General features: G+C 43.3%; 1 protein-coding gene across 4 annotated transcripts; it reads right to left on the reverse strand.

Moving 5' to 3' along the window:
• Window positions 1-10,420: 10,420 nt before the first annotated feature.
• On the reverse strand, window positions 10,421-22,342 carry LOC148118524 (acylcarnitine hydrolase-like). Of its 4 annotated transcripts, none has more exons than XM_087900302.1 (13): window positions 22,186-22,342; window positions 21,344-21,554; window positions 20,091-20,232; window positions 19,311-19,444; window positions 18,971-19,229; window positions 18,115-18,213; window positions 17,751-17,891; window positions 17,550-17,630; window positions 17,170-17,314; window positions 16,671-16,808; window positions 16,221-16,293; window positions 15,570-15,775; window positions 10,421-10,849 (listed from the first exon to the last, which is right to left on the reverse strand). In XM_087900302.1, exons 1-12 carry the CDS (start codon window positions 22,265-22,267, stop codon window positions 15,589-15,591), a joined length of 1,692 nt encoding a protein of 563 aa, XP_087756428.1. In that variant the 5' UTR covers window positions 22,268-22,342; the 3' UTR covers window positions 10,421-10,849; window positions 15,570-15,588. The 4 variants fall into 4 exon arrangements, with proteins under 4 accessions (XP_087756428.1, XP_087756429.1, XP_087756427.1 ...); XM_087900303.1 differs by lacking the exon at window positions 10,421-10,849 and adding an exon at window positions 13,952-15,204; XM_087900301.1 differs by lacking the exon at window positions 10,421-10,849 and having other exon boundaries at window positions 13,952-15,775.
• Between the last annotated feature and the right edge of the window lie 2,045 nt (window positions 22,343-24,387).

The raw sequence follows: 24,387 nt of genomic DNA on the forward strand, positions 1-24,387 counted from the left end.
TGTCTTGCACTCAAAGGAAGGGATCTTCTCTGCCCAGCTACTGAGCCAAGGCTGAGCTTTCCCCATTCCTCCCCTGCTCCCTTCTCTCTAACTCTCTCCCCTTCCAACTACCCTCCCACCCCCCCATGCACCCGAGGTTACCTGGGACTCTTGTCTATTTCCAATCTCCAGGAGGAAAACTACCTGAATTTTCTTCAGGTTCACCTTCTTATTTAGCTTCTCTAGGATCACGAATAATAGGCTCAAAGACCTTTAATTATGGCTAGAATCCACTTATGAGTGAATACATACCTTATTCCTCTTTTTGAGTCTGGCTTACCTGTCTCAGTAAAGCGTTTTCTTTTTCTTTTTTTTTTATTTTTCTTTTTATTTATTTATTTTTTTATTTAATTTTTACTGGGAACCCCTCCAGAATCATGTCTCTTGCAAACCCTAGAATGGCTCCCTTAGTTGCGATATAAACTTCCCTGCTCCCATAACCATCCTTCCTCCCTCCCTCCCCTCCCATTCCCCCAAGCCATCCCCGATTCTCACCCTCTCCCCTCTCCCTAACCATCTTCCCTTACTTCCATCCCCCCCACCCCCCATGCACCCGAGTTTGCTTGGCAATCTTGCCTAGTTCTATTATCCAGGAGGATAACTATATAAATTTTCTTCAGGTTCACCTTCTTATTTAGCTTCTCTAGGATCACAAATTATAGACTCAAAGACCTTTAACTATGGCTAGAATCCACTTATGAGTGAGTACATACCATATTCCTCTTTTTGGGTCTGGGTTACCTCACTCAGTAAAGTGTTTTCTATTTCCATCCATTTGCATGCAAAATTCAAGATGCCATTGTTCTTTACCGCTGAGAAAAACTCTAATGTATGTATGTTCCACACCTTCTTTAACCATTCTTCTATTGAGGGGCACCTACGTTGTTTCCAGGTTCTGGCTATTACAAATAGTGCAACTATGAACATAGTTGAACAAATACTTTTGTAGTATGATAGGGCATCTCTTGGGTATATTCCCAAGAGTGGAATTGCTGGGTCCTGAGGGAGGTTGACTCCCAGTTTCCTGAGAAACCGCCACACTGATTTCCACAGTGGCTGCACAAGTTTGCATTCCCACCAACAATGGATGAGTGTTCCCCTCATTCCACATCCTCTCCAGCATAGGCTATCATTGGTGTTTTTGAGTTTAGCTATTCTGACAGGTGTAAGATGGTATCTCAAAGTGGTTTTGATTTGCATTTCCCTGATCGCTAAGGAGGTTGAGCATGACCTTAAGTGTCTTCTGGCCACTCGAAGTTCATCTGTTGTGAATTCTCTGTTCAGATCAGTACCCCCATTTTTTAATTGGGTTAATTAGAGTTTTAGTGTCTAGTTTCTTGAGTTCTTTGTATATTTTGGAGATCAGACCTTTGTCTGATGAGGGGTTGGTGAAGATCTTCTCCCAGTCAGAAGGCAGCCTTTTTGTCTTACTGACAGTGTCCTTTGCTTTACAGAAGCTTCTCAGTTTCAGCAGGTCCCATTTATTCATTGTTTCTCTTATTGTCTGTGCTACTGGGGTCCTACTTAGGAAGTGGCCTCCTGTGCCTATATCTTGTAGACTACTTCCCACTTTCTCTTCTATCAGGTTCAAAGTGGACAGATTAATGTTGATGTCTTTAATCCATTTGGACTTGAGTTTTGTGCATGGTGATAGATATGGATCTACTTTCATTCTTCTACAGGTTGACATCCAGTTATGCCAGCACCATTTGTTAAAGATGCTTTCCTTCTTCCAGAGACAGTCTTGTCTCTCTTCTGCCCCCTGGTGTTTACAATGTGGAACATAAAAATCATCCCATCCATAAATGCTACAGATTTAGTGCCTCCCCTCCACACTCTGTGCTTCCAGGCCCTATTTAGGCAGATGTTCTCCCTCTCCTCAGCTCCCTTTCTGGAGAACATCTCGGCTGTGGGAGCTGAAGGGTCCACATGCACTACTCCATTTCTTCCAAACTCAAAGACATGGAAGTAAATTCTTTGTGTTACCTGAACAACCTAGTGGTCCTCTTATTCCTGGGCTGCTGTGTAGCATGGCTTGGGGGATGATTCCCATGTGCTTTGTCACCCAGTGCAGCATTATTCAGAGACCCTTCATGGATGATGGTGGATACCATCTTAAACATGTAGAATAAGGAAGACTCTCAAATTCTGTGTGTATGCTGGAAGGGGTGGATCTGGCACCTTTCATTTATTGGTAAGAAGGGGGAGAGGGACTAAAGTCTACAGATTCCTCTTCATGGAGCTATTACTGCATATGAATATACATACCAGTGTTGGAAAATCATGGAGCCACTGGCATACTCACACTCGCGTAACTGGAGGAGATGCAAAATGGTGCAGTCATATTGAGAGACAAGTTGAACTTTTCTGCAAAAGTTAAAAACACCTGTGCTCAAACTCAGCAAAACTACTACTGTTGATGAAGCCTACTTGAATTACCAGGTGTCCCTTCAAGCCTTTTCCTGTCTCTATCTGACCTTGTCCTTTGCCGCCGTGACACCTATTATCAGGTCAACTCAAACCTGCACTCTACAGGGAAATTGAGAGTTGGGCCACTAGGACGCTCAGGTCATAGACATCATTATTTGTCTCATCAGCCCAGTGTAACCAAAAAGAACAATCATTGGATGAGAAAGCTAGTCCTCGATATATAGCACACCCGATGGTACCTTAACTTTGTAATTCATAGTCTCCAAAATTGGGAGAAAATTCCTATTGGTTATAAGTCACATAGGTTATGATATATACAAACTCATGTATGCATATTACATGTATCAGTATATGCATACATGCAATTGAGATAAAGTGTGTGTATATGTTATCAGATAAACTGAAACTCTTGAGCTCATAAAACTCACCTGCCTTGGCCTTCCAAGTACCCAGGCCACTTGTGTCTGTCATAGACCTGAGCTTGCTGCTTATGATGATTTTTGTTATGGACACATAAACTTTCTAAGACACCAGGGCTGTGTCAGGTCACATGTTTTATAAGTTTCCTATGTAGATGAAAATACTAGAGCTTGTTAACAGATGGACATGAGAATTTGACATCCCATCACCTCTGGTGAGTCAGTTTCCCCAAACATCTGAAATGGAAACAGGAAATTGAATTCAGGATCTTATACATGTGAGACAAGTGCTCTGTCCCTAAATTATATATCCAGGATGTATATTTTAATCTTTGATAATTCCATACACATACACAATGCATTTAAGTCACACTTACTACCTTACCTTAGGCAGCCTTGATTCTTTCCATGCACAAAGGTGCAGGGAGGTTTCCAGTGAAGCCCCTTTTGCTCTTTAGGGTTGGTCAGGTCCACAAGCTCCCATCTTTCTGGCAACTCACCTTTTCCACTGTAGAGTTTGGCAGATCTAAGCTTCAAGTCAGCTTCATGTTTCTGAGATGTCCTCTCTCTGAACAACATGGCTGACCACCTTTTGGGTCAACTGGTGTAGATGAGGGCAGAGCAGCATCATATCCAGACATCAGTGGGTTTTGCCTACATCTTCCCAAGGTCAAAAGCTCATCCCCTGTCCTCAGTGATTGCTGCCTACATAGGATACCTAGCTGCATGACTTCTCCAGAGAGGGGTCAAGACTTGGAGGGCACAGGGATGGGGTCTCCAAAGATGGAGGCCAGAGACCGGAGCATTTATTGCCTACATGGAATACTTACCTGCATGGCTTCTTTAACCATGATGCTCACTGGATCCACCACTGATGACTAACATTGTTACGGCAACAGACAAAGCACAGTGAAGTGGTCCTACTTGGAGTTTGACATAACCATGATTCTTCATCCTCCATGAGCATCTTTCCCAGAAATGACATTTAGTGGAACGGAGTCCTTTCTCTCTGAGGGAGGATGAGCCCAGTGCAGGACGGGGTCAGATTGTGACCAATCTGTGAAATCAAATACTCATGCACACACTTATCCTCTTTTTGCTTTAGTTTATTTCTATGAAGCAACTAGTTTTCTTTGCATTTTTTGGGTATTCAATGACTTTATCAGGGTGTGGTGCCTGCATGAGAGATTGTAAACAAGAGCCACCCCAGTCTGAGTCTGACTCAGTCTGACTCAGGAGAGCTGCATCCATAGAGATCTATTGTGGTTTTCACACAGCCCAACAGATCCAAAAGTCTCCTCTCCTTAACAGTCCACTTCTTTCAGGGTTGTCATTTGAAAGGACAGATGTTTGCATGTTTGCAGCACAGGGTTAAAGAGAGGCCCCTGAGGAGATGACAAAACACCCTCAAGCATGGCTGTTGTCTTCTCAAGAGTGCATCCCCTTTATAGTAGCCATACACCAGATTTTGGAGGCTTCAGGAGTTACATGATAAGAAACCTCTTCTCTATTATTGAATAGGATCATATGTAGTTGCTGATGTGCACTGGATAGCAGCCAACCAGGGATGTGGAACTGTAAACAAGGTTCACTGTCTTCCTTGTGAGGTTCCCAGAGCCTTGGAGCATCACACCTGGCAGAGGAGTAAAGCTGAGCATGCTTAGGCCTGCAGCACAGTGAAAGCTTCCTGCTTACCAGAATACTCCCAGTCTCTTTGCTCCACCTCTACTTCCTGTCTGGCTTTCCCGCCTATACTACCTGCCTAGCCAATCAGCGTTTTATTAAAATATGATTGACAGAATACAGACAATTCTCCCACATCATTTCCCTCTCTTTTTTTTTTAAACAAAGGAATATACTCATAGTCCATTTGTTGGGAATATGGGCGTAGTATTTCAGGCTACTTCCTGTTGGTTGGGGGCGCTGATGATCTTATGGGGACCTAAAGAAAATTTAGAGTTAAAATCAAGTCCTGACTGGAGTATTCTGTGAGACTTGATCATTTCAGGCAGCAGTCTTGAACCTTAGAGGTTTTCTTTGTCTTTGAATCTCTCTTTACTGTATATCTCTCTTTTTCTGACCACATGAGCCTTTAATTTACTAAGCAATATGGAGAGTCTTGACTTTGACGGCTAGATCCAGCCCATTCCTTAGCTTTCCAGACTCATGGCAGAGGTACCGCTGGAGCCATTTTTACTGCCACAACTCTATAGCGTTTCAAGGTCCCTGCCAGCAAACAAGCTTTAGCATTCTGCTCACAGACCACACTCAGTCGGACTGCCTGCCTCAAAGAGTTTGCCCTGGCAGGACTGCCCAGAAAGCCGGCATTTTAATACGGCACAGCTTTTTTCCTGCTATGGCTGAAAACTGAAAAGCATGCGTTCAGCTTTTCATCAACACTGTAAGTGTTTCGTGGCAGGACCTCTTAAAAGAGCTGAAGGATTTTGCAGCTAAAGCTGAGTCACGAAGTCTCTCTTAGATGAGAGCGCTTGCATGCCTCTAGAAAGCAGAGCAGACCTGAGAAATTGCTACTACCAAGAAAACATGCTTTACTCTATTCTTTCCCAAACTTTCTCAGGCTTTCTGTGGATGCTGTTATCCACGTGGGCGCCATCTGTAACATGAAGGGCCGCTTGTTGGGATTTCTGTCCGCCTGGTACCCCACAGCCAGTCTGTAAAAGGAACGGCGGGCTGTGTCCCGCCACCTGGCTCCCGGCTAGCTTTATCCAAAATAATTACATGGAAACTATATTCTTTTAAACACTGCCTGCCCCATTATCTGTAGCCTCTTATTGGTTAACTTTTACATATTGATCTAACCCATTTCTAATAATCTGTGTAGCACCACGAGGTGGTGGCTTACCGGGAGGATTCTAACCTGCGGCTGTCTTGGAGAGGAGAGTCATGGCGACTGCCTCACTGCCTTCTTCCTCCCAGCATTCTGTTCTGTCTACTCCATCCACCTAAGGGCTGGCCTATCAAAAAGGCCAAGGCAGTCTCTTTATTAACAAAGTAACAATAGACAGATGACCCTCCTCCATCACTCATGTTGTGTTGACCCCCAACTATAAAATTATTGTGTTGATATTTCCTAACTGTAATTTCATTATGATTATGAACAATAATGTAAACATCTGATACAAGGAATATGGGATATATGACCCATCTGAAAGGATCATTTGACACCCTACACACAAAGTGGTCACTACTGACAGATTGAGAACTGCTGAGCTAGCTCCTGGGCCTGAATTTGTTCCTACAATGGATGCACTGTGTTTCCCAACAGGAAGCAGTTGTGGGCCTCCCCCAGGAAGGAATTTGAACTCAACAAGGTATAGGTGAGAACTCTATGAGGCAGTGCAAGGTAATGTCCTAGGAGACCGGCACTGACCAGACAGAGGTGAGGAGAGCCTGTGCTTACCAGGCTGGCAAAGCCACCTCATCTGTTTTGTCTTTTTATTGCACCCCCTCTGAAAGGCACAGCATGGACTCTGAAGTCATTCTGAACATCAGTGTCTCTTACCCCGAACCTCACCCCAAATCAGGGTGACTTCCTTGTCACAGACCCAGCTTGGGGGAAGGATGGGGAGCAGGAAGCAGAAGGCTGCACAGGAGAGTCCTCTCAGCAGGTGTGTGCAGAGGATCCCACAGATGGAGAAACCACAGATGGAGTAGGGCATGGACATTTGAAATTCATACCTAGGCACTTAGGCCTGCAAATGCCACCCCACCCCTCATGACTGCATATCTCTCACAGGATTTGTATGTTGTCTTTTGCATTTCATTTGTTTCCTTTCCATTTTATTTCATTTGTTGAATTTTAGCCTTCATTTGTGATTTTTTTCAATGACGTATTCACCACTCAAAAGCATATTGGTTAATCTCGATGAGACTCTGCATGCTCTATAGTTTCTTTTGCAGTGAGTGCAGAGTTTATTCCATTGTAATAAAATAGGAGAAATGTTTTTAGTTTTTCTATATTGGGCAAAATGTTATTTCTGTTATATATGTGTGTGTGTGTTTCTATCATATATATACATATACATGCACACACAGATGTATATATATGTATGAATATGTGTATATATATATATATGTATGTGTATGAGTGTGTGTGTGTATGTGTGTGATGTATTTTATAGAACTTCCCAGGGCTGCTGGAAATAATGTGTATCATCTGTAGTGTTTGGATGGAATTTTATGTAGGTAGCTGTTAAGTCCATTTGGCGATAATATCATTTTCATCTTCTTTCTCTGCCTATCTCTTATTCATCAATCTTCCACTCTGTACCCACACTATTGGCAAAATCCCACTAAGATCAAACTTAGAGACACTTATATCCAACTGACAGACATTTTCAGGCCCTGTTGTTTCCCACACTGGGACTCTCTGGGCTCTCAGAGCCTATGATATAATGAGATACTGGCTCATGAACAGTTTCAGTATCCCAGGGATCCTGCCAGAATACAAATAGAGTACAGGGTAAAGATTCTGCAACAGCTCAGTATGAATTCCTGGATGAGGAGGAAAGCAGTCTCGGACTTTAGGGACACCTGAGGATTGGCTAACCTTGACTTTTCGGTCCAGCCCCAAGTCCAGGGCACATACAGGCCAGAACAGTAGACTTTTCTCGTTAGTAGATCACAGTGTTCTCATTGATCAGGTACAGCCATGACTACACCTGCCTCCACTAATCATCCAATCAGTAAAGTATTCTATAGACTCAGAGTCTTCAGAGTCTCCATCTAATATTCTCCTAACAGGAGAAGATATTCTCTCTCTCTCTCTCTCTCTCTCTCTCTCTCTCTCTCTTTTTCTCTCTCTCTCTGAACCAAGGAATGTCTGGCCTCTGAGTGATGCCCATGTTCAAATTTGTGTAACTAGTTTCTCTGTGTGACCTGTAAATCCTGGTGTATCCTCTGATCCTTATACTGCTGTGTAGTACGACTTGGGGGAGGCCCCCATGGGCTCTGTCACAAAGGCCTTTCAATGTTGATCGTGCAGACCATAGTGAACATGAAGAATGAAAAGGACTCTCAAATCTGTGTTTATGGGGCAGTTGTGAAAGCATTCATATGTAGAGGAGAGAGAGAGAGAGAGAGAAGGAGGAGGAGGAGGAGGAGGCAGAGGGGGAGGAAGAGGGAAAGGGAGAGAGAGAGAGAGAGAGTTCACTCTAACCAGGAAAGGGGGTTGGCTGATTGAGGATCTTCACTTCTCCCTCTACTCCTACAAATCCAGTCCCCCAGTCTCATCCCCAGGTCTGCACCAGAACACCTGCTACAGCCCCTCTTCCTCCTCCCGCACCCATCTCCAGGGAACCCCCAGGTCTTCACTTCTTAATGTCCCTAACCCTCCCATTGCTTTGTCCCACCCTCCAACTGCAGCAAGCATTCCCTGGGATTCCACAGGTCACTTGGAGCAGGGAAGTGAGTAGGCTAACTGTGGATCTTCAACTCTCCCCACTTCTCCAAGCCCAGCCCCCCAGTGAAATCCCTAGCACTAGACCTTCAGCTGTGGCCTCTCCCCTGTCACTGTCTCTGTTCCTGGGGCACTAACACTGACACTATACAGATCCTGTTTCCTCACCCTGTGAACCCCTTCAGATGCCCTGACCACCCCCCCCCCCCAGCCCAGCTCAGTTCTTGAGTTTCCGCTCCCAATACTCAGAAACACTTTTTATCAAGGACCCCCAGTGGCCACACCTATCAGGAACCCAGCAAAGTTTCCTGTGGCCACAGATAGCCACCGTATGCTTCAGAGAACCAGAGAGTGCAACAGAAACCAAGAAACAAAACAACCACGTGACCAAGTTAAAACCAGATAGCAGGATATAGAATTAATTACTACCTTCCCAAACCTAGATATGCAGATGGTAGTATAAAAACACAATTAATAATAGCCAGGACAAGTTATTTCTGTTAGAGTCCAGCAACCCTACCACAGCAGGCCCTTAATATTTCAACATAGCTGAACCAAAGAAAAAAAAAGAGCCTTCATGAATATGATAGAGGACTTTAAAGAAGAAAAAGTCCATTAAAGAAATCTATGGAATTGAAATGGATACATCAATAAACAAAAGGTTAAAAATAAAAATCGTCTGACACAAAACATTTAGAAAATCCAGGACACTGTTAAATGATCAAATCTACAAATAATAGGAATAGAGGAAGGAGAACATAAGCACAGAAAATGTCCCAACCTAAAGTAGATGATGCCAATAGGCACACAAACCACCAAACAGATTGGATCAGAAAAGAAGTTCTCCCCATCATATAGTATGAAAAACACTGAGTGTATAGAACAAAGAAAGAATATTAAATGCTGAAAAGTAAAATGTCCAAGTAACACTTCAAGTCGGACCTATCAGAAACTCTCTTGACTTCTCAATAGATATTCTGAAAGTCAGAAGGGCCTGTACAGATGTGCTGCAGACTCTGAAAGATCACAGACACCAGCCCACACGATTATGCCCAGAAAAACTTTCAATCATTATAGATGGAGAAAATGAGACATTCCAAAACAAAACCAAATTTAAACAACATCTATCTACAAATGCAGCCCTACAGAAGGTACTAGAAGAAAAACTCCATTCTAAAGAGGATAAGAATATTCAAGAAAACACAAGTATTAAATATACTAGACAATAAGTAGACCAGAAAATTCAAAATAAGAGAGTGTGTATGTGCATGTGCACACACATACACTAGCAGCAGCAGCACCACCACCACCAGCAGCAACAACCACAACAAAATAACAGGAATCAATAACCATTGGTCATTGCTATTTCTCAACATTAGCAGGCTCAATTCCACAATAAAAAGACACAGACAACAGAATGAATGAGAATACTGGATCCATTCTTCACTTTAGTATCTAATAAGATAGACTTCAAATGTAAAAGAATCAGAAGAAATAGGGAAGGACAGTAAACACTCATGAAGGGAAAAAATTCAAAGGAGAACATTTCAGTTCTTAACATCTATGTCCCAAACACAGGGGAACACAAGTTGGGGGAGTGGGAGGGAAATGGGGGGATGGGAGGAGATGGAAATTTTAAATTAATTAATTAATTATAAAAAAGAAATACTACTGCAGCTGAAATCACATAAAGACCTCACACTCTGATAATGGGAGACTTAAAAACCCATTCTCGACAACATATAGACCATACAGACAAAAGCTAAATACAGAAATGTGAGATCCAAATGGTGCTGTAAACCAAATGTACTTAACATATATTTACAGAGCATTTCACCCAAATCAAAGAATATACCACCTTCTCAGCACCTCATGACTGTCTCCAAAATTGATCACATATGTGGACACAAGCAAGTCTCAACAAATACAAAAAAAATCGAAATACCACCCTGCATCTTATCTGTCCACCATGATTTAATGCTGCATACCAGCAACAGTAACAACAAAAATAAGTGTGGCAGTTCTTCAGGAATATGGGAATTGACCTACCTCAGGATCCAGCTATACAGATCTTGAGCATATACAAAAAGAACTCTTTATTCTACCACAGAGGTTCTTCCTCCGCCATGTTTATTGTAGCAGTATTCATTATAGCCAAATTAGAAAACTTCTAGATGTTCATTAGCATTCGTTAGATAAATGGATAAAGAAAATGTTGTGCATTTATACATTGGGTTATTACTCAGTCGTTCCATGCTCCACAACGCAAGCACAAATTGGTATTATTCTTTTCTTCTTCTTCTTTTTTCTTCTTCTTCTTCTTCTTCTTCTTCTTCTTCTTCTTCTTCTTCTTCTTCTTCTTCTTCTTCTCCTCCTCCTCCTCCTCCTCCTCCTCCTCCTCCTCCTCCTCCTCCTCTTCTTCTTCTTCTTCTTCTTCTTCTTCTTCTTCTCCCTTTTACTCCACCTCTTCTCCTCTTCCTCTTCTTCCTCCTTCTTATTCCTTCCGGTTCTCCTCTTCTTCCTCCTTCTCTTTCTCCTCCTCCTATTTTAGGGGTCAGAAGTAAGAAGACTTGTGGGGACAAAACTGGAAGTACTGAGAAGTGATTGTTCTTGGGGTTCATGATGTGAAATTCCCAAATAATCAATAAGTATTATGGAAAAATATGGTATCATTGGATTTACAGAAAAACAAATGGTACTAGAAAAAAATACCATAAGTGAGGTATTCCAGGTCCAGAAAAGCAGATATTGTGTATATCTGATTACACGTGGACATTGACTGTCAAGCCAAAGAAAACCAAGAGGCAATCTTTGGAGCCACAGAGAGAAGATATAGAGCAGGAATAGAGGAAACAGAGTGATCTCATTAGAGGGGGAAATGTAATAGATAATTATGGATGGATAGGAGACTTGGCATGCAAGCTTCAAGTTATGAGGGTGACTGCAAGGAAGTTGTAGGAGGGTTTATGAAGAGAGAGAGCTAAATCTAAGGGGAATTTGAAGGGTAGTATGGAAACCTAACACAGTAGATACTTCCTAAAAATATACATCTATGAAGGAGAGCTAAATGAAATTAACAAAGAATAGGGGAGACAGAATATCAACTGGCCATCTCTTGTCACCAACAAAGCATCTAATTTCAGGACTGGATTACATCCAATTGAGTTTTTGGCCAAAAAAGTCCCATGGGAATTCACAATTAACCCAGGCTCTTGCCAAGAGAATAAGTTACTATCCACACAGTGACAGCAAGACTGTGTTGTTGAAGACAACACCTACGTAGCTCCTTCAACATGAAAGAGTCCTTCTGGCGCCTACACAGAGCCTCAATCCCCTAAATTCTAGTGTCCTTGATACAGAAAGGTGACCTTCATGTTATCAAGAAAGAAAGAAAGAAAGAAAGAAAGAAAGAAAGAAAGAAAGAAAGAAAGAGAAATTTCTAAACTCCAAACCAGACACTAACTATCTGATTTGCAATGGTGTTCTACATGCAAGATATGTTAGGGAAATGGTGACACAAAGCTTGTCGGAGTAACCAACCAATATCTGATTTGACTTAAGGCCACTTCAGGACTCATACTGGACCTATACTGCTTGGGTGAACAAGAATCAGAGACTAGATATCCCAGCAATGTAAGGTAAAACCAAATATTACTGGTCTGAAAAAAGAAAAGAGGCAATTAAATGAGTCCTAATAATATTCTTCTATACTCAAAAATCAGTGCCTTTGTCAGCCATCATCAGAGAAGCATCATTCTAATGCAGATGGGAACAGAGACCCAAACCAGATATCACACAGAAGGTGAGACCTTGGAACACTCAACCCAAAATGGGATTTCACTCTCAAATTCCTCACCTCAGAGCAAAAGGATCTTGGAAAAGAGGAGACAGGGTGAATGTAAGAGCCAGAGTGGGTGGATGATTCCAAAACAACAGGGCCTTCTAAATCAACATGGGAAAGCTTGTGTGAGCTCACAGAGACTGAAACAGTGTTGGCAAAGAAGTAGAACCACAGACACCCTCACACATGGTTGGAGGGGATGAAAACGGTGGAGTCATTTTGAAATACAAGTTGACATTGTCCTCTAAAGGTAGACACACAGGAGTCCTTTGATTCAACAAATCTGCCCTTAGGTCTCAAGTCCACGAATGTGAAAGCACATCACAGAAACTCATGCTTCAAATGTTCATAACTACATAATTAAAAATAACTTAATAAACAAAACTCCCTCAGGTGCGCATTCTCGGGAACAAGCTGCTCTGCCCTAAGCCAGTGATCCTATTTTGTATGAAGTAAGCTTCTCCGCACCATACCTTGCACCAAGACCTCCATTTTACAAGGAGCACTTGACAGTATTGTGAGCATGGAGAACAACCTACACCTGGCTAGACGTATAACCACAAAGGCCGTGCTGGCCTTCATGCAGTGGGTTAAAAAATGTAAAATTTGGTAACATGAGAGAGCTTTTCCTTCAGGTCAAAATGGTCAGAAGTGTGAGTGTGGGGACATCTCAATGTCTAGGGTAAAGGATTCAACATATAAATGACTCAGGAAAATTCTTCATGGACGAATACATGTGAACACAATTTTACACCTTCACATAATGATATAAAGCACAAGGCAGGACATTCATTAGTCAGGCCAAAACTGTACAGTGACAACAATTAGGTAAGAATTAAAGCCATGCATGTGGACTATAAGTGAGAATGTGGTGTCACAGGGGACCAGGAGATTGAGAAAAGCGAGGATGACCAATCCATATAAAGATAGGTTCTCAGGGAGACAGGAGACAGGAATCTCCTCTACTGGTCAAGTCTGGACTTTCTGACATCCTCATCCCTACTGTCAAACATTTTCACAGATGTGCTGTGATCATGCAGGGTGGGCATCACAGAGTCAACAGAAGCCTTAGGGGAAGAACAAACTCAGCAGACAGAAAGGACCCAGCCCTACTCTTCAGGGCAGACACACACACACGCCCTCGAACATGCACACTGACACACAGACACACAGAGGTACAATGGCACACACCCATAGGTACACCACACACACATACATGCAAACAGGTACACTCACACACACATACACACACCCATAGGCACCTTCACACACACATAGGTACACCCCGCTACATACACTTCACCCACAAAACAACTTGGGAAACAAAAATCACACTCTCTTTTTACTGTGGATAACATTGGATCTAGGTCTTACATGTGTCAGGTAAGAACTGTAACACTGACCTGTATGCTCAGATCATTGGAAATTTTAACCACAGGCATAAAAAGCTTCTAGATACCCAGACCTGTCTCTTTAAAAACTTAAACCACTTGAAACCTTGCAGCAGAAACAGACTGTATTGATAGAGTATGTTAAATGTAGATCATCTGTGACGTTTGATTAGCAAACACTAAGTAGCAACATTTTCCATCAATCACGGCGTTAGTGGCTAATCTGGGGACCTCTAGTGTCATGTTCTCAATGTTTATGTACCACATGCCTATGTTGAAACCTAGTCTCCAATGGGATGTCAGTATCATTGGGTCTTTAGGAGTTGTCACAGGGACCAGGAGATAAAAAAGCCAAGACAGAGAACTCGATCCAGGGTCTTGCTCAAGCTTGATGAGTGCTATACCACTGAGCTGTATTCTCTGACCATTGGGGATTTATTTATTCTTTGGCAATTTCATATATGAACACAATGTGTCCAGATCTTGAACACGATTAGTTATCCCATCTGCCCAGTAGAAGACACGGGGTCAATCCTTGACATAAAGAGCTGGCCCTCACCACAAAGCATATATGCAGGTAGGTGTTTCATGGTCTCCAAAACTACAAATACAGTTATTGTTTGTAAGCCACATATGTCATGGCATATACATGTTCACACATGAAGATAAGATGCATATTCTTGAGATGAAGTGTATATAGAATGGGTAGTTCTTTAGCTCCCAAGATAACAAAACCCTCCTACTTCAGTCTTCCAAGAAACTGAACCACAGAATCTATCTCAGAACTAAACAAGGTGACAACCTGAATTGAGAAGACAACAGGGTTGAGCCTCATCAGAAGTTTCATAAACAATTTGAAGATGTGAAAAAACTTGGTGAGTAACAAAAAATTGATATGAAAATGTGTCGACCATTACCAATGTAGACCATTACCCCAAAGCTTCTAAAGAGTATACTGATATGGAATGTTGCTTTATTAGTTAATGAATAATGCTGTTTTGGCTTAGCAAACTAAAGCTAGGCAATAATTCTGAACAGAATTAAGAAAGAGGCGGCAGAGTTGAAGGAGACATCATGTAGCTGCTGAAGGAGAAGAATGCAAGATCCTTACCAGTAAGTCACACCTTTGTGGCAATATATATATTTAATAAAAATGGGTTACTTTTTATATTTTATATTATATATAAGCATATATTATATATATTAAATAAAAATGGGTTAATTTAAAATGTAAGCGCTGGCTAGGAATATGCCTAAGTCATTGGCCAAACAGTGATGTAATTGTCATAGTCTCTGTGTGATTATTTCAGTCTGGGCATCTGTGAAATGACAGTGCAGTATCTGCTTACAGTGGACAGACTTGGATCTAAGCCTTACATGGGTCATGTAAGAACTGTGACACTGACCTGTTTCCCAGATCTTTGGAAACTTTTAATTCCTTGGTAAATTCATACATTGTTACAATGTGTTTTATTCAATCCTACATCCCAACAACCTCAAGACCCACAAATGTCCACAATATTCTTCTTCCAACTTCATTATTTCTTCCTTACTTCACCCTTTCCTCCTCTTCCTTATCCTCCTCCTCTTCTTCCTTTTCTTTTTCTTCCTCCTCCACATCCGTTTCCTCCTTTTCGTCTTTCTCCCGCTTTATTAACCCACTCACTGAAATTAGATTTTTATACTTTTTTTAATTTCTCTTGTGGAGAGAAAGCATAACGAATCTAGGCCTCCCAAGAGCTAGTTCTATAGCTCAGGCAGGTTTTAACTTGTGAAGAGGCCTAGTACCTGTGGAGTGTGAAAGGAGATGAGCATGCTTTGGGAGGTTAACAATTCCTATTGATATGGAGCATTCATTGAGTGGGTCTGACAAAGATGACCCAGCAGGATAGAGTCACATGCAGAGGATTCATGAGAAATGCAGAAGAACAGACAAGAGCAGAGGTTATGTGAATGTCACAATCAACCCAGGTTAGTCAATGAGTTATGGGGACCTCTAAGTGACCCCATCAGCAGCCAATGCTACACACCATTCCTCAACACAGGACACTACAGCTCCTTGTGCATGTTCTGAGATTTCTTTAGCTCCTGGATCTTCTGGGGCAGAGTCTGGGTCCAGAACTGCAGCCTTCTGGCCTTCAGGGCTCGCCCCACAGCAGGCTGGATGTCCAGCTGCAGGTACTGCTCATCCTCATCCATCATGGGCCAGTAGGGTAGACCCTCGCTGTTGGGGTTCCTGTAGATATGCAAGCCAGTGGGGAAGGATGAGGTCATTCTGATTCTAAGTCTGACCCCCTGATTTGGGTCAAGGCAGTGAAACATTAGGCCAGTGGTTAATGGGGCTGATGGGACAGGTGTCCTGATAAAGGGACACAAGTGTCACCCACTAGTTTCTGTTCCTCGTGGGGAAGACTACTTGACTGTTTTATATCTAATCTAAGAGGCAAGATATAAAGAACAGAACCAGAGCACTGTGGCTCATGAGACAAGTCACTGTGAGATGACCAGTAACTGACACCTACAAAGTATCTATATAAATTGTTATCCTTGAGAAGATTCTATCATGTGATGGAAGATTCAGGAAAGCTAAAGAGAACATGACACAAAAATAATTCCTATATAGGAACCCACACATCCCTATAACACACATAGAGAAGGTTGAGAGAGAGCTGTGTTCTCACCCATGTCTTGCAAAGTTGACCCAGTACTTCATCATCCTCCTGTTCAGTGACTCTTCTTCCTCAGTGAGGACAACTATTGTCATGAGAAAAATAAATCGTGAAGTCCATGACATCAAACATAACTGCTCACTCACGCTTCACATCAGAATTCCATCTGCTGTCAGACCCTAACTATCAGCTTTATTCCCTCCCTTCTTCACTATACAATAGTCAACATCCATGCATTCCTCTAATGGAATCCCTGCCCAGTGAGCTGTCATCTCCATCACAGGCTAGACTGGCACAGGTTCAGATTCTAACCTTGGTATACTTTTTTAGTCTATGATATGTTACACATTTCAATTCATTCTCTCCCAGAACCTAGTTTTCCTCAAAAGGACTGAGAGCTCAGGAGATCCTGGGATGTCATCTGCAACCTCAGTCAGCTCAAGGAGAATAAGGAAAACTCACGTTTCATGCCAAAGAAGAAGGACCCAAAGACAAAAGGAACCTCATCACCGTGGTCAGCCTTCACGTAGGGTGGCCTGATACTTTTGAGGTAGCTGGGTTGATGTTGAAATTCGTAGAAGTAGACAGGGGCATGGGAACCTGGGGGTAGGACAAACAGTGACTTAGTAGCCCAACAACTGGATTTTTTCTGATACATATTTGCTGACAAGGTACATTAGAATGAAATTACCTGGAATTTTAAATGTTAAAGGGGAGAGAAAGATCCAGGCTGGAGCTCTAGCTGTGGAAAAGCTCAGGGCAAAACAGTGCTCATGGCCTTCCCAGTTGGATGGTTATGCCAAGTTAATAGATTTTCAGAAACTCATTTTCTCCTCTGCATCTAGATGTCATTCATTAAATTAGATATGAGGAGACCTGGATACCCACACTACTCCACACTGCTCACGCATGATCTACATCATTGAGCAGCTCCCCTAAGACTTGTTACAGATGTACTCACGTTGAAAATGTGCTACTTGGAGTGTAGGGACCACAAACAAGAAATCTCCCACCATCTCTCTGAACTGTGCTTGCAGGGTCTGTGGGTCCTCAGTGTCCCCCATGTACTCTTCCATTATCAGGTCGCTACACTCAGGAGGCAGCATCTACACCAAGAGATCAGGATGAATGCGGTTAGGCATGGTCTCAGTTAGTTGGGCAATAGCCTTTGGTATGGGGAGAATGGGGCCTGGGTAGAGATAGGGCACAGGTGAAAAGGTTCATGCTCTGAGGTCACCCCACACAGAATCACACACATATGCTGACCTTCGTTAATAAGGATGCTATCTGAGAAGGGATATGAGGGACATGTCCATTAGGATAGGACTAGCAGTATCTCACCATTTGTGATGCTGTATTCTTCAAAACAGCCTGCAGGTTCTCTCTTGTTATTTCCTTTATTGTCTGAGCAGTGCCGGAGAACTGGGTTGAAGAAGACCCTGTTAAGTGTGGGATCTGATGGACTCCTTTAAAGATGAATTGTGTCCCCACTGTTTAGCATATGAATCTCCAATCTCCCAAAGGATTAGAACTGAGACTCACCGTGGGGACCAACAAACCATATTCATCATTGTTGACACCAATGATGCTGGGGACAGGACGAAAATCCACAGAAGCCAACAACTCTTGGGGATGCTTGGGTAGGAAAACCCCATCTATCACAGCAGGCATGATCTTGAAGACCTGAGGGGCATTAAAAGTCAATGCTGAATGTCAATGAAATGTGTATGTTGATGCTCACTGAGTTACCTCCACCACTTTCATATTTCTTACTGGCCTCAGGGTTCTCCGCTCACTCTTGAAGAGAATCTATACTTAGATTAGCCTATCTTGGTGTTCATATTGTATACAGTACTAAAAAACACAAAGTCTCACAGGGTGTCCCAAGGCACGCAATTCTACTTACCTTGTTAATATCCAGAATCTCTGCTTCACTCTTGCCTCTCAGACAGTGCACCAGGGCCTCTGAGTCCATGGTCTCACATCCAGACAGATTGGCCACTGTCTGTGAAGGGGCACAAGTGGGGAGAAGAATATTTACAATTTCAATTCAATGCTATTGCCCTAGATACCATACTATAGTGTGTGTTGAGTGTGGATTATTACAAATATAAATTATTCCCTTTATCCTATTCTTCAAATTGACAGTCATCAAGCAGTCTTCTCTCTACCTACTCATGTTTTTCCTTAGGGTAGTTTTGCTAACCCCAGCCATCCTTCTGTATATCGGGTGTGAGAGAAGGAGTAGGTCTGCCCGTGTTTGTATGTGAACATTAGAGGCCCAGGTCTTTCTGCGCAGATGCCCCTTATTTGAGACAGGATGTCCTCTTGTTTTCTGCTCCTAGTTTGAGCTACCCTCTGAATATCCAGGGATTCTCTTGTCTCTGTATCCCCTATGTGAGCACAGGAACCTTGGAATTACAGATATCCTACTATCACCAGCTTTTGAGGTTTCTGGTTGTTTGAACTTAGGTCCTCAAGCTTGTACTCCAAGCACTTTAAAAATCCACTGAGTTATCTTCCTGAGCATATGCATAAATATTTTTGTCGGTTTTGGAAGTTGCTATGAGCAGTTTGCTGATTAGATAACATAATCACCTGTATGAAGTAGAGGCAAGCAGAAGCTAACCCCTGAGTTTCTCAATAATTACTGGAAGAAATCTATTTTAATGGCCATTATTTTCCCCATGAGACAGAAGACCAGAGTATCAGAATCTGAAGGCTGAGAAGGTAGACTCTGTCTGATGGTTGAGGGCACTCACAGTGTAGACCCTCTCGTGGGTGTCAGGGATAAGGTCAGGCAGCAGGGCCACTCCACTCTGCATGATGGCTCTGTGGAAGAGTCCTTTGGACATGGGGGACACAACAAGAGAAGACACACTTGCGCCCCCTGCTGACACACCAAAAATGGTAACAAGGTCAGGGTTGCCTCCAAAGTGGGCGATGTTCTGCTGGACCCAGCGCAGAGCGGCCACTTGGTCCAGGTAGCCCCAGTTGCCTCTGGCGTGCTGGTCTCCAGTGCTGAGAAGTGGAAGGGACATGGATCAAAGACTTGTCTAGGCTCTTCTCAGCTACCATTGTCCACCTAATTCCTAGTCTTACCTGAAGAAGCCCAGGACACCTAGGCGGTACTGGATAGTGACCACCACTACATCCTCAATGGCTGCCAGCATGGATCCATCAGTCATAGAAGCCATGCCTATAACCAGAGCACCACCATGGATCCACACCATCACCTGGAGGGGTCAAGAGAGAAGCCAAGAAGCTCATAAGCTATTCCAATTCTGCAAGACTGCTTACTAGAGTATCAACTGCTGTGCCTCTGTGCAGCTACACAAATACATGCAAATCCTCAGGACTTCAGGACCTTAGCCATGGGCCGGCTTTCTAATAGCCCCATAGTATATTTTTAATCTCCATCCTACCATGTATCTCAGCCTGAATTAGTGGCTCTTGTGTAGAGTAATGTCATCATTACTCAGACTCTGCATAGTTGAACAAAGAGGGGTTCCTCCATGGTTATCTCTCCAGACTGAAAAAGGAAAGTATCATCAGCTCTCACCGACACAACACATGATCCAAAAGTAGATATAGGTAAGCTCAATATTGAGGCTTGAGCATCTAAGTGGTCCTACAGAACTCAGGTTGTGAAATGAGTCCGCCTTTACCAAAGAACTGGAGCCTTTAACCACTCATTGCTCCTGTTCTGTGTTCCATAACCAGGTTCAGCTGCTTAGTGTGGCTGAGAAGGCCTTCTTTGATCCAGTAGGAGGAGGCTTTTCAGCAGAGTCCCCACTACAGTGGAGATCAGGTTGCTTTCATCCCTTCTAATCATCTTGGAAAACATGCCTTCTCCCAAGCTAACCATGTCCGGACACTCACAGGCAGGTTAGAGCCCTCGTGGGCATGAGCTGGAGTGTAGATGTTGAGATACAGGCAATCCTCAGACATAGAGAGTGTGTGCAGGGGCAAGTCCATATTCTTAAATCCCTCTGAATTCATCATTTCAAGGTTTTGCAGACAGCTGATGAAAATAGCAGAGAGATATTCCAAGAGATATATGGTGGTCAAAAGCAAATGTGAGCCTGGATCTTTGTCCCCCACCTCCAGCGGCTGCTCTTCATGAGGCCCTGATAACACATATTCCCCCTCTGAAGTCCCTTCCACCAAGGTAATGGACACAAGCTCCATAAAAGCTGGGGTGGGGTCCTCCGGTTTGTTTGGGTCTGTATATTTTTTTTCTGAGTCTGGAATATAGAGACATCTCAGTGTCTGTGTGGAAGTAATTTGCTGTATGCAGTGACATTCACTGAAGTGTATAAGAATAGAAAAGTGACCTAGACCTTAGCAATGCAAGACATGAAAGCATTTTCTCCTCTCTGTTCCTGGTTGTGGATGTGATGTGACCAGCTCCTGTAATTTTCTTTCAGTGTAACTTCCCCAACATGATGGATTATACTGTAGAGCCTTTAATAGTAGCTTTCTCCCCTAAGTTGCTTTGTTGGTACTTTATTACAGCAACAGAAAATAAAGTTAGACGCAATATTGGAGTGTTGTGCTCCACAAGTACTAGATGAATCAATGAACAGTGAGTCCATTGTTCCTAAAGGGCAGTGAGAAATCCTTCACCCATGTACAGACTCTCAGGGAACTTCATTTCCACATGCTGTCTTCGGAGGGAATTAGTTACATATAGTTTCTTGGTCAACCTATAGGTTGCCACAGTGTCTGTGAGGACGGGGTTAGCAAGTATCCATCACACTGCACCGCTCAGAACCTGAAGTGTATTAGTGGATTCAGGGGTGCTCTCTGCTTAATAGGTCACACAACTCATGCCTCAAGATCCCTCCCATTGTGGCAGAGAATACTGGGTTAATTTGAAGTTGTAAACAATTTTACTTTTGTTCCTTTCTATAGTACCTGCATCTAACTCTCAATGGTGCCAAGATCTGACCCAGGAGTAGGTACAGTTGTTCTACACAACCTTAGCACATGCATCAGAAAAATGCATGGCGGGTTCCCCACACTGGGAGAAAACTGCTGTGGAGCTGAAATGGAGGAAAGACTTCAGCATGACTCAGAGCTCAGAGCAAATGTTCACCCCAGGGCCAATGTCTTCTCAGTCCAGAACTTACATGGCTGAATGTGAGGTCCCATCTCTCACACCACTCCATGGTTCGGGGGCTTCAGGAGGTGCAAAGCGCAGAGGTCCTACAGGTGGCTTGGCAAAGGGAATTCCCAGGAAGGTGTGGACACCAACATTGTTGTCTTTCACAAGGACGAGGCTTCCTCTCACCTGCCCTGTGTGTGTGTTTCTGATGGGGCTGGCCTCTGATGAGTCCTGACCTGTTTAGAGAAATACCATCTTGATTAATTGTGTGTAATCAATTGCCAGAAGATTGTGGAAGTTAGCATCTCACTGTTGCCAGGGCAAAAAAGAAGGGAACCCAGGACCTCCTAGTTCAGCTGTGGGGTATGAGTGTGGGAGCTTCCCTATCCCTCAAAGTCAGGAGCCTTTCCTATTGCCCTTTGCAGGGAGTCAGAGAATTTCTCTGGCAAAAGAGTTCACACACTCTGAGCGATTTGGTCACATGAAATTATGATGATTGTCATTCTTATCCAAAAGTCGGCAGTAGCTACAGTAAGAGCCATACTTTGAGGATGAAAAAATTCCTTCAGCTTGCTCTTCCTTGAATTCTCTAGCATTCTCCAGAGCTCCTTACACTGAACTGTCTCCTCATTACGGAGAGATTTTAGAGATCTCTGACCCTCTGTGTGCTAAGCTCCCTCAAAATCAGTGTGCTTTGGCCAGTGCTTTGGGAGACACATGTTTCCCACACTTTACTCTCTTCTTTCCATCACTCACCCCTGCCCCCCTGCTCCCTGGCCTTCCCTCCCACAAGCTCAGCCTCTGATTCTGCAGACTGTCTCAGCTCTGATTCTTGTCATTTCCCATTGCCAGCTTAGTGAGCCTCACCTTGCACATGGAGGAGGAGGAGCAGAAGCCCAAAAACCACAGCATTCAGCCAGCTTGGCAGTTGTTTCAGGGGCATGATCATCTCTCAGGTCTGAGTTTCTGCTGCTATGTAGGAAGGCTACGTTTCACAAACAGGAAGCAGAATCTGTTGGTCTTCCCTAGCCATGAATTTAAATGAAAAGGATGTGGGCGGGGACCTTGGTGTGGTGAGGCAAAGTTCTCATTGTAGGAGAACTGATTAGTCATAGTGACAGGAGAAAATGTCCAAGAGGCAGGGCAAAGTCACTCCTGCTGCTTCCATTTTCTCTCTGATCTCCTAGAAAGGCACCGTATGGATTCTGAAGCTCTTCTGGGACACCAGGAGCCCTGTCCTCACACATGGACAGAAAGCTGTAACAGGAGAGACAGAGGGCTTCTGCGAGAAGGGACACACTCAAGATGTCACAGGAGAGACAGAGGGCTTCTGTGAGTAGGGACACACTCAAGTTGTCACAGAGAGACAGAGGGCTTCTCTGAGTAGGGACACACTCAAGATGTCACAGGAGAGACAGAGGGCTTCTGTGAGTAGGGACACACTCAAGATGTCACAGGAGAGACAGAGGGCTTCTGTGAGTAGGGACACACTCAAGTTGTCACAGAGAGACAGAGGGCTTCTCTGAGTAGGGACACACTCAAGATGTCACAGGAGAAACAGAGGGCTTCTGTGAGTAGGGACACACTCAAGTTGTCACAGAGAGACAGAGGGCTTCTCTGAGTAGGTACACACTCAAGATGTCACAGGAGAGACAGGCAGATGCAGGAGCTCTGGGTGTGACCTTCATTCTCAAGACTCTTCTGTGCTTGGAAGTCTCCCAAGTGTCTACATGGGCACCTCCCTTTTAGGTACAGTTGTTTGATCAAAACAAAGTACAAAACTGGTTCTTTTATAGTCCCCAGCCCCTATTCACTCCAGCCTTGTGATGTGTCTCATCTAGTGGCCTGCTCCTACCAAGATCAACTTCACAGTCATTGATCCATATAACAAATAATTTTAAATGTTTGCATTTATTTATTTATTTATTTGCTTGTTTATTGTGGTCATGCACATATGTGTATGTGTGTATATGTAGATTCTCCCAGGCCATGGCTCACATATGGAGGTAAATGGACATTTGCATAAGCCATACTCTAATTCTACCATATGAAGTTCAAAGTGGAGCTTAGGTCATCAGGATTGGAGTGAAGTTCTCTTATCACCTCCTGATCAATATCATATGTAACCATGTGACAAGCATTGATTAGGCCTTGCAAGCTCCAACACTGGGGTTCAATCTAAGGTCTCATGAACTATGATGAACTTAAGATAAAGGTGTACAAATAGGCTTTAGGGTCCCAATAAAACACTAAGATGATATATCAAAGGATGCAGTTTCAGGAGCCCATGCATAGCCCACACTGGCTTCCTAGAGGAAGTGGAATGGTGGTCAGTGTCAAACAACCTTTAGTGCCACCTGAGAATTGGCTTTGGCTACAAATTAACTTCACTATCATCTAAATAATACTCTAGAGCCTCACGGCATGGCACTGTGGGACTTCTTCCTTGGTGTCTCTGTCTGTTGTTCTGTCACATCACAGCATAGTCCCTGCCTCCTCTAATCAACAAGGGCTCCTTTGATTCACTGTCACCCCTCCAACACATTCCCATCCTGACTGTGGTCCTAGCCTTTCTTGGAAGGTGCTCTCTCCACTCCAAGTTCCCAACCTAGGGAACTGCTGGACCACGAGAGCTAAGAAGTCCCCAGTTCCTCCAGTGTCTGGATGAAGGAACTAGATTACCAATGGATCGCAGGAATCCCTGGGCTTTTTGATTCCAGATATTTTTGTAGCTCAACAGGGGAAATTCCCGTGTGCTCTGCTACTCACTGCACCACCACTTGGAGGCGCTGTGGTGATGATGGTCATGGCCACAGAAAAAATGTCAGATGAAGAAGATGCTCAGTTCTATGGAGGGAGGCAGAGAGTGAGTAGAAAGAATGTGGGAGATAAAAAAAAGAAATAAAATAGATAGATCATATATAGAAAGATAGAGAAGAAAGTAGAGGCTCAAGTCCATAAAATATCTTAAATGAGATGCTACTATATCCCTGTTCAGTATGACCAGATTTAAAACTCATAAAGCCAAATGTACGTATCCACAAACCCAGGCTTACAGAAAGTACTAGA

The sequence above is a fragment of the Myodes glareolus genome, chromosome 22, assembly GCF_982192425.1.
Source record: "Myodes glareolus chromosome 22, mMyoGla1.1, whole genome shotgun sequence".
In the NCBI taxonomy this organism is placed as follows: domain Eukaryota; kingdom Metazoa; phylum Chordata; class Mammalia; order Rodentia; family Cricetidae; genus Myodes; species Myodes glareolus.